The sequence below is a fragment of the Daphnia carinata genome, chromosome 3, assembly GCF_022539665.2.
Source record: "Daphnia carinata strain CSIRO-1 chromosome 3, CSIRO_AGI_Dcar_HiC_V3, whole genome shotgun sequence".
In the NCBI taxonomy this organism is placed as follows: domain Eukaryota; kingdom Metazoa; phylum Arthropoda; class Branchiopoda; order Diplostraca; family Daphniidae; genus Daphnia; species Daphnia carinata.
This window is the reverse complement of record NC_081333.1, coordinates 5,379,874-5,393,242: the sequence shown is the minus strand read 5'-3', so window position 1 is coordinate 5,393,242 and position 13,369 is coordinate 5,379,874. Positions and strand designations below refer to the sequence as shown.

Sequence of the window (13,369 nt, the reverse complement as noted above, 5' to 3'; positions counted from 1 at the left end):
AATCAAGTTTTTCTTACGACAACTCGTCGATGTAGCTCTCGATGAAAATCGTTGTCAAAACCAATGAAAAAGTTTCTGCTCTTACAAAGATTTTGTGTAAATTTTGCTTTTTAAAATTTCTTGCAAAATTTTCACATACAAAAACGAATAAAACAGAAAAGAAGACCATTAAACCATCGCTGATATTTTTTATGAAACCAAAACAAATACTAAACGTATTTTCTAGCCATCTAGTAGGCTACATGGAAAAAGAACAGAATCAGTGGCATACCTCTCACTAAGGAACTTCGGAAGCAATAATCGGTACTCCCCGTAATTCCTGTGCAATAGATATGTAGTCCAACCATCTAGATACAAGCACAACTAAACATAATGAAACAGTTACTACAATTCCATACAAGCATCAAGTCAAAATTAAATCAAGTAAACATGTTTTAGTCATTAACGATTCTTAAATATCTAAGAGTCCCGAATTGGTTTCGCGGTGTCTTCAGGAATAGCCTAGGCTGATAACTATCCTGCTGTTAGTTAATTATTTCCTCTTTAAATTTTCATTCAAACAACGTAGAATAATACATGACTTTCAATTTTGAATTGGATGTATTTTCCAAACGGTGGCATATTAGTTCCAATATGTTATATTATCAGAATAAGCTTTCTTACCATCAGCAGCTAACACATCGCAGGAATCTAAAGTTCTGAAGTGCTGAAGCTAGCGGTTTCAGTGGAATACATTATTACGGCCTGTGACGGCATTTCTGAATACGGATTAGGGAACTCCTGTGTAAAGGAAGTTTTCATCCCGTTCGACTTCTTCAATTAGATTGTAAGGAAGATAGGCACAATAATAATAAGTACCCGATGCAGTTTCTATTCGCCTATTACATGAATACTGTCTAACTGCGGGAGTTAATTATTCTATTAGCGCAATGAAACGACCGTAAGCTATCGGAGCTGTCTTTCGTTCGTCGCTTTCCGAGAAAGGCTGTAGAATGGGTTTCTTAGGTGATGAAACGGAATTCTTGACCGGTGGCGTGTTCTACTGCTTTGTCTAGAACTAGGGGTTGCTGATTTTTACTATTCGAGCTTTTCCCCAGTTTGAAGAAAACTTTAAAGACTTTCAAGTACTTGGAATTAAAAAAAACGGTTCTAGCCTCTAGATTATGAGAGAATATTTGGCATATCCAAGCAAACATTTTACGATGTATAAGGAATATGAAGTATTTTAAAATTAATTTTCCAAAAAAAGCTGTCGGAAGACGAAAATATGGAAATGCTAACGTTGCTAACTAGCTATACGTTGATAGGGGGCATTTTTTTTAAAGAGGGGTAGTAACATACTGTACATCTGATTTATATTAGTTTATACCATGTCAGCGTATTTGTTCTCTGCCAGCTTGTAGGAATGTTTGCCTTCCTTGTACTCTTCATTGTGTTTGTCGATGTTGCCGATATTCCTCTCCCAAATTTCCCGTCTTTTCAGTTCTTCAGCATCACTAGCATACGTTTTTCGAAATTTTACCTGAAACGAATAAGCATTCGGCCAAAAGTTCGACACCAAAGAAGTATATCTTAGGAGAGGCAGGTGGAAGGGATGTTTACCTTGAAACGTTCCCAACGCTCGTCTACATCAGGATTTGGCTTGAATTCGGAGGAAGCGACCGTGGTACCCACTGTGGAATTTCTTCCACCGTCGGAGACTGCCGACTCAGAGAAATGATAGTGAGAAAGAACAAATTGATTGGCCTAGCCCGTTATAGGGGCCAGCGTATGTTGACGGTAGATTCGTATCAGAATCGCCGGTAGAGAAGAAGGATAGTACGGCCCGTCTAGGGGTCCTATCGTGGCAAGCGGGCTTCTCCTGGCTGGACACCCGGCAGCAAGGTCAGTTCCACACCTATATTAATCAAGGGTAACAAAGGTAAAGTATTAGCAAGGACTTACTGTTGGAAGAAGAGATGTAGCGGCGAAGTTGGACGTCAGAGTGGAATGGCGCGGACTACGGCTCGGCGGCGGGTGCTGGCAACGAAGAGCGTTGAGACAGCGAGCAATCAGCGAGCGGTGACCGGCGGCGGTAAGTGGCGCGAGCGACGAATCGGCGGCTGGTGGAGACGAAGGGCGGCAACCAGGCAGGAAGCGACGAACGGCGAACGGCGAACGGCAAAGACGATGGCAGGCAGCAAACAACAAGCGCGACAAGAAACAAGTAAGTGGGAGCAATAATTACCAATAGACCTCCTTGGTGTTCGAAATGTGAGTGTATTTTCTTGGCCTATTCGGCCCCTCTTTATACCTCTACAACACGCGCTATTGACAGATAATTTATCACTTTAGAACATTGATTTCAACGTTGGACCAGAGGTCGCCGCTAACTCTTCATTCTTCAAACCGCGGGATGATCTCTTCCTGTGATATCTCTATCTCCCCTTCCCGATGTTCCAAGGTTACTTCTGGCGGCAGTTATCCCTATTTCTTCCGTTTGAGTCCCTAGTAGGTGGTTCGATTCTTTCTCGCCAGATCTCCTCTTCATATATAGGTAAAACACGTTCGGTTATTTGGATATCATAGTCCGGATCCCCCGGTTTCAATAAACGGCGTATCGGTCTTTTCCTCCGGCCAAGTTTACTGTCTCGTTCGTCTAACGGCGTGTCTTTTTAGTCTGCGGACCTCGGCTGGATTTCTCCGCCTAGGGTTTCTGTCCCTTCGTTCTTCGGTCCTGTGTTTTCTTTCCCGGACTCAGATCGACCGGCTGACTGTGGATCGGCCGTCAGATTTTCTGACACTCCCCCCGTTGGACCATCGTCCAACTCAGAGTCCGAGTCAGAGTCTGACGGCGGGTTTCTGTCTGGCGGGAAGGGTGCTGTGTTGGATGGGCCGTCATCTATCTGCCCCGCGTGGAGTTCGAGAGGGAATAGATTTTTCATGTCCCGGTAGATCGGTGTCGAGCCGACTCCCTTCATTTTATCGGCAATTAATACCGCCACCCGTCTGATCTTGCCGTCGGAGCTGGGGTAGATCTTGGCTACTCGGCCTGTCTTCCATTTTGACCGTTTACAGTTGTCGTCATGAACAAGGACTACCTGTCCAATTTCCACTGTTTTTGTGTTGTTTGGCGACGGGCAGTGGAATCTTTCTAAGTCTGCTACGTATTCTTTGTAAAAGTTCTCCCACCAGATTCCTAGTAGCTTCCTTCGTTTTCTTTCTCGCCGCGTTACTACGGTGCGGTCCGAGTATTCCCTTTCTTCTTCGTCGACTGGGTGTTTTTGACGTTGTCGGTGTCCGGATATCAGTTGCATCGGTGTTAACGGTTCGTCGTCGTCCTATGAGACGTATGTTAATGGTCTGAGGTTGATGGTGTTTTCAATCTCCGTTAGTACTGTTTGAAACACGTCGTACGATAGCCTCTCATTGCCGAATGTTTTGTACAACAGTCTTTTCACTGTTTGTACCATTCGTTCCCAAAAGCTGCCCCACCATGGAGTTAAGCTTGGGGAAAATCTCCATTTTACCTTGAGGTCCAGAAGCGTGTTATACACACGTTCACTTCTATATGAGGCCCTCAAGTATCGAGCCGCTTGGGTGAAGGCGCTGGCGTTGTCTGAGTACATTACTTTCGGCACTTCACGCCTCGCAAAAAATCTTCTTAGTGCGTGAATGAATGTAGTTGTGTCTTGTCCGGTGGTGGCTTCCAAATGAACGGCCCGAGTCACCGCACAGGTGAACAAGCAGATGTACCCCTTATCCTCGGTGTTTACTTGCCCCGTCGTAAGGGGGAATGGTCCGGCAAAATCGACTCCCGTTACTTCGAACGGGTTAGACATTTGTAGTCGGTCTAACGGCAGTGGGCCCGGGATTTCATTAAAGGCTCGGGCGTCCAGCTTCTGGCATCGGACGCATCGGCGAAGTTCCCTTTTGACCGTCTGTCTTAGGAGTGGTATCCAGAACGTGCGTCTTATCTCGACCATCGTTGTGCTGACTCCGGTGTGTTGGAGTCTCTCGTGTGTCTGCTCTATGATTTTCTTCGTCAGGTAATGGTCCTCCGGTATGAGTATTACCGCGGTTTTGTTGTTGTAGCTGAGCCAATTTTGGTGGCGGCCGACACATCTGATCACTCGGGATTTCTCGTCCCAGAGGAGGCCAAGTTTTCGTAGCTTCTCGTGCCGGGGAGGTTGACCCTGTTTTAGCGCTTTAATGACTTCGGGGTAAGCGTTGGTTTGAGCGTCCCTCCACAAGTCTATCTCCGCGGCTTCTATTTCTTCCACCGTGAGCATTGGGAAGACTCTTCCAAAGGCGACGGCTGGCATTGACGTGTCCGGGCTGGATCCTCCTTGAAACCGGCTAGCCGCTCTTCGGACCGTCGCCCAAATCCGTATGATGGAACGCAGGCGACTATGATGCTCGTACCATCGTCCTTCGGTGACTACCGTACCTATTGTTATTTCTTTTATTGTTTTTTCTTCTTTACTAATTTCTACAGTTCCTTTCAAGTCAGGGGCGGTCGGACCGGTCGGCCAACGGCTGCTATCGCTCAACCACGACGGGCCAACCCCCCATTCTTCCATGTGGTTGAGGGTACTGACTGAAGCTCCCCGTGATGCGATGTCGGCGGGATTTTGTAACCCTGGGCAGTGTCTTACTGCGTCGGCGGGGATGTTTGCCCGAATCTCTGCGACTCGGTTGTGTACAAATTGTTTCCAACGGCCCGATTCTCCTTTAATCCACCAATAGGCGATCGAGGAGTCGGCCCATAAGGTTTTCTGGAGGTCCGTTGCGAACGCGGTCTCGATGTATCGGCCAAGCCGGGCTGCGAGTACGTTGCTCAGTAGCTCCAATCTGGGGGTCGATACAGATTTCTTGGGATCTGGTGCAATCCTTGTCTTGCTGCAGAGAAGTCTTGTCTGGTTTCCGTTTTGAAGATATGCCGCGACGCTGTATGCGTCGTCGCTGGCGTCGCAAAACAGATGAAGGTTTTGGATTTCTGGTCCGATTCATCTATCTATTTTCGTGTCGGTCAAGTCGGATAGCCCTTTAATGAAGGTCTCCCAATGCGGCATGATTTTGGCTGGTACGGGCTCGTCCCATCCAGTTTTCTCGATCCATATCTTCTGCATAATAACCTTTGCTATAACGGTTACTGGGGAGATTAACCCCATGGGGTCGAAGACCTTTAAGGCTAGGCTGAATAATCTCCGCTTGGACGGTCGCTTGTCTAGCTTGTTGGCTTCTTCCAGTATCCTCTGGGCGTTAAACCGAAAGGTGTCGGTTGAGGGGTCCCATGCTACCCCAAGGGCCTTGATGGTATCGCTGGGGTCTTGGCCCATGTTTATCGGTTCGTTCTGAAAGTCTAAGTCCTGTAGTTCGTCTCTCAATTCGAGACTGTTGGTCGTCCACTTGCGTAATTCCATTTTCGCCGCGGTGAATAATTTTCGTGCTTGAGAGATGAGTTGTGCCGCTTGTGGGACATTGTCGGCCCCTCCCAGCCAGTCGTCTACGTAGACTTGTTCTCGTAGCTGCTTGACCAGGTTTGGGAAGTCTTGGCCATTTTCTTCTAAACACTTTAGGATCACGGCTCGTAGGATGAATGGGCTGCTTGATAGTCCAAAGGGCACTCGTTTCCACCGTTACTCTACTAGCTGTACCGGGTTGTCGTCGGGGTTTCTGACCCAAATAAACCGAACTATCTGGGCGTGTTCTTTCTGGATTCCGATCTGCAGGAAGGCCTGGGTGATGTCGGCCATCCAGGAGATCTTGTATCGCCGAAATCGGAGCAGGACCGCTAGTAATTCTGGGTTTAAATTGGGCCCTGTTTCGAGCAAGTCGTTGAGGCTGGGTCTACCTTGAAGGTGTGCTGAACCGTCAAACACAGGCCTAATTTTGGTTGATGTGGCCTCTTGTTTGATGACCGGTCTGTGTGGTAAGTAGGTGCAGATGCCGGTGTATGTCCCGTCCACTTCTTCAATGTATCCTCTCTCAATGTATTGTTGGAAGATCTCGTGGTATGCTCGGCGATCGTCTCCCTTCATCCGGTGTAACAGGCAGTTGAGACGTGCCAGCGCCACTCCTTTATTAGTCTCCATGGTTTTTCTGTTGTCTTTAAACGGGAAGAGGATTTCACATCGGCCGTCTTCGTCGCGTTTAATGGAGCGTTGATAGGCCTCTAAGAATCCGGGTTCATCGGCTTCTTGTGCCGTTACCCCCATATGCTCTAGGCTCCAAAATTCCTTGAAGTCTATGACGGATCTGCTGCTGTTAGTCGGCGCCGTTAGTGTGGATACGTGGATAGCCTCGCTGGGAGCTCCGAAGATAATCCATCCAAGTTTGCTGGCACAGGCTACCGATTCATCGGATCCTTGCAGCGTTTCGTGGGTCAGGATGCGCCAATAATGGTCACACCCGATGATGATGTCGAACTCCTTCTTGCTGTCGTCTAGATTTTCCCTGTTATCGGCGAGTCTTTCTCGCCGCTGAGACACTAGTTGCGCCACCGTGGAGGGAATCCTCGGGGTGGCTTTAGCGAGAAACTCCATTTCGGTTGCCCGTAGTTTTAACTCGTCGCCCGTCTGGGAGACCAACCAGATGTCGCAGGATGTCGTTATTTCCATGCGGGCCTGGGTTAGCCCGAAGGTATTGATTCTAATCTCCTCGGTCTCTTCATTCGTGCGGTCTGCTCTTCTGGAAATACCGCGTTTGATGAAGGTTCGTTGACTGCCGGAGTCAATCAGTCCTAAGACAGGTATATTGTCCCCCTCTCTTCCCTTAATATAGGCCGTGAAGGTGGGAAGGCTTGTTGATGTTTGGGCCATGTTGATGTTGGTGTCAATCGTGACCGTTCTCCCGGTCGATCGTTGGGGTGATTGGTTTCTGAACGGATTATTAGCGGGTCTTTGTCTGACCAAGCATAGCGCCGGGCTGTGATCCAGGCTGTTGCAGTTTCTGCATGGTACTCGTGCCATGCAGTGTTCTGTCCGGTGTGAACGTCCTAGGCATTTAAAGCAGCGGTTATCTCGCTCGCACATGTCTCGTCGGGCCTGTGGGGTGTTCATGGTACACCGGTGATGAGTGTGATTTTGCTGGCAGAAGAAGCAGGATGTACGGGTGGATCGATCCTGGGTCTCCCCCCGTGGAAGGGCCGGTGGTTCTGGCCGTCTAGCCGTAGTTTCTTCTCTTTCTCGTAATCGGATTTCCAGGCTGAGTTCCTTTAGGATCATGTCCAGCGAGGGTTCTTCTCTGTCGGACCACTTTTCCCTAAGCCATCTAGAGGTGAGTGATCGTGGTAGGGTTTTCAGGACATCTCCCGATATATAAGCTCCGTAACTCTCCATGTCTATTTTGAGGCTTATCAGCGCTAGTTTGGCGTTGTTAAGTCCGTCGAGTAGTGATTGGAGCTGCTCGGTTGTTGCGGATTCTCCCAGCCGTGTTGCAACGAGGAGTCGTAGCTCGTTGATATAGTGGGTCTTGAGCTTCTCGGGGTCCCCAAAGCGAGATTCTAATCTCTCCATTGCTGCCCGGTATTGATTGTCGTCGAAGGGTAGATGGGCGACGAGTTCGGCGGCTTTCCCTTTCAGGCTGAGGCGGAGGTATTGGAATTTTTCTACCTCTGATAACCGGGGGTCTAGGTCATATGTTGCCCAGATGGTTCTCCATCCCTTCCAGGCGGTGATTTCTCCGCTGAAGATGGGTAGAGGTAGCGCGGCTCTTGTTGCAACTGATGGCTGGGTTTCGAATTTCTTGTTTCTTTCCCGCATCCTCCTCATTTTTTCGCGGAAGTTGTCCTCTATTTGGCGGTCTTTCGCTCTATCCTTAGTTGTAGAGACCAGAGCTAGCTTCTCGTGGATGGCGATGATGGCAAGCCATCGTGCTTCGGCGATGTCGAGGTATTTTTCTCGGTTGACCCGGTCGGCGTCCATTAGTCCGATGCTTTCTCGAAGTTCCTTAAGAATGAGGTCTCGGTCTTCTAGAAGTTCTGACTTGGCACTCCCGTTATTGTTATCGGCTCTTGATGAAGCACGAAGGGGTTCGGCCGGGCGGAACGGGCTGGGCTCCAGGTCGGGGAGACTATCGTCGTCCCGTATTTCTCTGAGGCTTTCTTTTGCTTGGTTGATGATCTCCTTGATGTCTTCTTTAAGGCTGTCCACTATCCTCGGAATGTGAATTTCCCACGAGGTAGCTTGATTGGCCCGGTCTATGATTTCGGCCGCTGACTGTAACGGGTCGTTGCTTCTGATGTTTATGGCGTCTATCAGGCCTGTGATCGTTTCTAGTTTTTTCTCGAACTCGTTATACTCGAGTAATTTTTGTTCTAACTGATGGACTCTTTCGGTGAGTGTTTCTAGGTCATCTTCGTCGGCTTTCTTTTGTACGGTCCGACCTAATTCTTCTATGTTGTTTTGGGTTTGGCGGTTCGTCGCGGCTTGAGTGGCCCACATCTCTTTCATACGGCGGATTTCGGTCTCCACCTGGCTTAACCGTTGTTCACTCGGAGAATCATCGGATGAAGTGGAGGTTTCAGCCGGTCGTGCGGGTCTAACCTGGCGTACGGACATTTGACTCAAGTATTGGTGCGCTTTAACTATATATTTCTCAACAGGAACAGAGTTTGTGTGTTTTTTTTTTTTATATATATATATAATTAATTAATTAATTTATTATTATTATATTATTATTATTATTATTTTCTTCAGGCGGAGAAAGGGGGTGACTTCAGGATTTCCTCCTCGTCGGAAGCAGAGATGATCCCGGTGCGGGCGAATTTTCGGGCTAGGTGTTTGTCCACTTTCTCCTCTTGGACAAATTTTCGCAGTTTCCGGGGGGTAGTGGGCGTACGGTGCTTGGAGCGTTTTGGAGTCTCCGGGGCGGCGGTTGGTACGGTTGCAGTGGATGGTCGAGAAGGTCCGGGCTGGGCCTCGGGGGTTATCACCGGTGTGAGACTCCGAGCTTGGGCGAGTGCTTCTTCTCTGCGTCTAATGCTCTCCTTGTCTCGGCGGAGGCGGCTGGTTTCTAGCAGCAATTGTCTCCGCTTCTCAGCGTTTTCACGGGCTTTCTGGGCCCCGGATATCACCTCGGGGCTGGAGTCCCGGACGGCTTGTAACGCGGCTAGCTGGGCTCGCTCCTGTGCGTCGAGGTATTGGTCTGGGGTCTCGATGGTACAGAGAGGTGCGGGCCGGCTGTACGGGGTGATGCGGGTCTTTTTCTCGGTCGATTTTCCCCCTGATTTCTGCTCAGGAAAGGGCTCTGGGATGCGGAGCTTCCGGAATACCCCTCTAGGGATGGTTTTCTCCAGCTCCTTCCAGAGCTCGTAGCTGCGGGTATCGGTGTCCAAGAGAAACTGGAAGCGGGCGAAGACCGCTGTTTGGTGCTGCAACAGGAGGTTGTCAGACACTGTAATGGAAAAAATAGGGGTGTTTGTTTGTCGTTTTTTTTTTGGGTCGCGGACTCCGGTTCGAAGGACCAAATGTGGAATTTCTTCCACCGTCGGAGACTGCCGACTCAGAGAAATGATAGTGAGAAAGAACAAATTGATTGGCCTAGCCCGTTATAGGGGCCAGCGTATGTTGACGGTAGATTCGTATCAGAATCGCCGGTAGAAAAGAAGGATAGTACGGCCCGTCTAGGGGTACTATCGTGGCAAGCGGGCTTCTCCTGGCTGGACACCCGGCAGCAAGGTCAGTTCCACACCTATATTAATCAAGGGTAACAAAGGTAAAGTATTAGCAAGGACTTACTGTTGGAAGAAGAGATGTAGCGGCGAAGTTGGACGTCAGAGTGGAATGGCGCGGACTACGGCTCGGCGGCGGGTGCTGGCAACGAAGATCGTTGAGACAGCGAGCAATCAGCGAGCGGTGACCGGCGGCGGTAAGTGGCGCGAGCGACGAATCGGCGGCTGGTGGAGACGAAGGGCGGCAACCAGGCAGCAAGCGACGAACGGCAAAGACGATGGCAGGCAGCAAACAACAAGCGCGACAAGAAACAAGTAAGTGGGAGCAATAATTACCAATAGACCTCCTTGGTGTTCGAAATGTGAGTGTATTTTCTTGGCCTATTCGGCCCCTCTTTATACCTCTACAACACGCGCTGTTGACAGATAATTTATCACTTTAGAACATTGATTTCAACGTTGGACCAGAGGTCGCCGCTAACTCTTCATTCTTCAAACCGCGGGATGATCTCTTCCTGTGATATCTCTATCTCCCCTTCCCGATGTTCCAAGGTTACTTCTGGCGGCAGTTATCCCTATTTCTTCCGTTTGAGTCCCTAGTAGGTGGTTCGATTCTTTCTCGCCAGATCTCCTCTTCATATATAGGTAAAACACGTTCGGTTATTTGGATATCATAGTCCGGATCCCCCGGTTTCAATAAACGGCGTATCGGTCTTTTCCTCCGGCCAAGTTTACTGTCTCGTTCGTCTAACGGCGTGTCTTTGTAGTCTGCGGACCTCGGCTGGATTTCTCCGCCTAGGGTTTCTGTCCCTTCGTTCTTCGGTCCTGTGTTTTCTTTCCCGGTCTCAGATCGACCGGCTGACTGTGGATCGGCCGTCAGATTTTCTGACACCCACTACCACTATTAAAAGAAAAATGTAACAACACTTCATTTTGATGAGTACCAAAACAAGCGACAATAAAATTGTACTAATTCCAACTGCCACAATTCCAACGCAATACCATTAAACACAAAGTGTCGTACACGTTAAAGCCTGCAATGACAAAAACGAATTTCGGGTCGATAGGGTTCTGGGGCGCTTACTCAGGTGCGTTAACAGGTGTTCAAATAAACTAGCTCATTTGACACCCGCCCACCAGTCGTTTTTAAATTCCAATGAACTATATGATATGATGTACGCTACATATTTGTTTGGTACTTTCATGGCTTAGAACTCGTGCTTTTTCTAGAATACAATAGTTCCCTTAAGTTGTACTTAAGTTTCGTAGAAACTAATTACACAAACGAAATGTTATATTACCCGCTGGATTAGAACTGGATGGAAACAAAAATCTATTTAGAATTTAACAAAAAAGAAAAACGAAATTCAACAGAACTACATTATTGGTGCGTTCCACGCAGAAACAATAAGGAAATACGAAATATGGCAGCGATCACTTACACTCTACTCAGGTTCTAAAAAACCAACTTCATCACAGAGTTGTTTGCGAGCTCGCAAGCGTCAATGAAGTTTCTTATTCTTTTTCTATTTGCAATATTTTCCATATGACTTGCAGCTCACTATCTTCGAGATATTCTTCAGGGCGATTTTGAAGTAAAGAATCGTGTGCTTGGTACCCACCAACCCACTTTTTCTTTCGAACTGCGACTCCAGCCAATAGGTTGTCGTCAAGACGAGAAGAGTCCTTACGCTCTCGAATTACAACCGGTAACGATAACTGGCCGTTACCGGAACGCTCAGCACCATTTAAGACGCTGTTCGGAAGACGTGGAGCCATCCAGTCGATAATAATCGGTATTAATATTCCACGTGCCACGAACAATCTTCTACAAATAGAAATTATAACCGCAAACATCGTGGTTGGTAAAATATAACACTTGCCTGATCGGTGTTGTTAGTGCTTCTGAACTGATTTTTTAGAATTTTCAATTGCAAAAAACTCTTCAATCAGATCTAGGCTTGTGAGCGACTGGCTGAAGACCAATAATTTATCGCCTATTAGCTCGTACTCCCGAAGAATATCCATCAGCAAAACAAATTTTACCACTATATTCTATGTTGTTAATTTCGTTTTCTGAGATTAAGTCTGACCACCAAGGGCTGCTAAACGGCGTTAAATCTTGGTCAACCGAGTCTTGCATTCAGCATCCTCGCCTATTTTCGGTGTTTTTGTTTTCAAAGCATGCGTCAAAGGAGGAGGTTTTTAATAGGGAGAAAGTGAAAATCAAGATATTTACCGAATATCGGTTCCTCGGTCCTCATGAGGTAATCGTCGTCATCGTCGTTCTTGACATTTTTTTTTGCTTTTCCTTCGCCACCTGTGGGAATTTTTGATACGGCATGTCGAATTGTGCTCCTTGAATCCGGACGGTTACGCGCTAAAAGCAAAGCCTTTGGATGAGTCCAAATTCGGCCAAGCTGCTGAAAGTCGCTGAACAATCCAGTACTTTCACCTTGATTTCCGTAGGGCTGGATACACCCTCCTTTAGTGTGATTTTTCAGATAATAAAGGTAAAGGCGAATTTGGAGCTCTGACAACCTTACGGATACAGCATATTCATATTTGGGTGGTAAAAAGGGTGCGAGGACGTTGCTGTCAAAACGCTGAACAATATCTAGCAATAATGAAATTTTATGAGGCCAATAAATTCATAAATTGAAAGCAATGAAGTTGGAAAACAGCTTTTCTAATAGCTTACTTTCAAGCATCTTATGTAGAATAAGAGCTCGCCGTTTCATGATACTGTAAAGCAGTTCTTCTGTGGAGATGAATAATTTTACGTTGTTAAGACAAATAGTAATAAAAATGAACTCGGGAGGCGTTACCACAATGTCGAATATATTTTATTTTAATAGGATAAATGAATAACAAAGGAATACACAGTTATAAGGCATAAATGGGACACAGAAATACAAAATGGAGTTATGCGAATTTAGTCTTACCGTCACCGCCGTGGCGAAGATGGAATAGAGATGTCAAATGTTGTACGAGAAGAATAAAGAAAACAGGGCTTGTCGGTCGCACAAGAAGCGATGAGAAGCACTCACAATAGTTATTGAATAAGATATAAATTGAACTCTCTAGATTTGATGAATTCAACAGCACTTGTAGATAAAATAGCACTAGGATAAGAACTAGGACTGGAACTGGAACAAGAGCAGGAACAAGAACGAGAGAGAACTGAAAAACTGAACTGAACTGGATTTTAGGGACGAAAAAGGCATCTTTTTATAGGTTTACATGATTGAGGGGGACATAGCATTTCCGACAGATGACTCCGGAAATAAGTGCAGAACGTCGCACGCGTCCGACATTTCGCATTCACGGAAATGTATGGCGCGATGCCCTACTTATGGAACATGTCCAATCAGCGACAAGTAGGATGTAAGTATAATATAAAAATGGAATTCAAGGAAATGTCAATGACGCTTGAATTATTATATTTATAATATATACTTTAAACATAATGAATAACAAACATAATATATAATTTTTATGTAAAGAAAACAAACAACGAAGATAAAATATGATTAAAAGTTGTATTTTGATGACTTCGTTACACCACTCCCGGCGGTGCGAGATTACGTCCCGTAATCAGACTTCATGAGCGAAATCCGGTTCTGGTTCTTGAACTAGATGACAGCATAACTTGCTGATGAGTCCGAAAAATCCACAGCCATAACAGATGCGTAAGAAAAGTAGACTCAGGAG

General features: G+C 46.9%; 2 protein-coding genes across 2 annotated transcripts; both read right to left on the bottom strand.

Annotated features, from left to right (window-relative positions):
- Positions 1-2,654: 2,654 nt before the first annotated feature.
- Positions 2,655-4,562, bottom strand: LOC130693086 (uncharacterized). Its single transcript, XM_057516212.1, has 2 exons — positions 3,510-4,562; positions 2,655-3,320 (listed from the first exon to the last, which is right to left on the bottom strand). The coding sequence occupies exons 1-2, from the start codon at positions 4,560-4,562 to the stop codon at positions 2,655-2,657; spliced, it is 1,719 nt and encodes a 572-aa protein (XP_057372195.1).
- Positions 4,563-5,621: 1,059 nt separating this feature from the next.
- LOC130693087 (uncharacterized) lies at positions 5,622-8,543 on the bottom strand. Its single transcript, XM_057516213.1, has one exon. It carries the CDS (start codon positions 8,541-8,543, stop codon positions 5,622-5,624), a length of 2,922 nt encoding a protein of 973 aa, XP_057372196.1.
- Positions 8,544-13,369: the final 4,826 nt, after the last annotated feature.

What these genes read in the sequence shown, in the direction of transcription:
- LOC130693086 (XM_057516212.1), bottom strand. Translation starts at nt 4,562, where the DNA reads ATGGAAGAATGGGGGGTTGGCCCGTCGTGGTTGAGCGATAGCAGCCGT. An exon ending in ACACGCTTCTGGACCTCAAG is followed by an intron (nt 3,321 to 3,509) that starts GTAAAATGGAGA and finishes TACGTCTCATAG; the next exon opens with GACGACGACGAACCGTTAAC.
- LOC130693087 (XM_057516213.1), bottom strand. Translation starts at nt 8,543, where the DNA reads ATGTCCGTACGCCAGGTTAGACCCGCACGACCGGCTGAAACCTCCACT.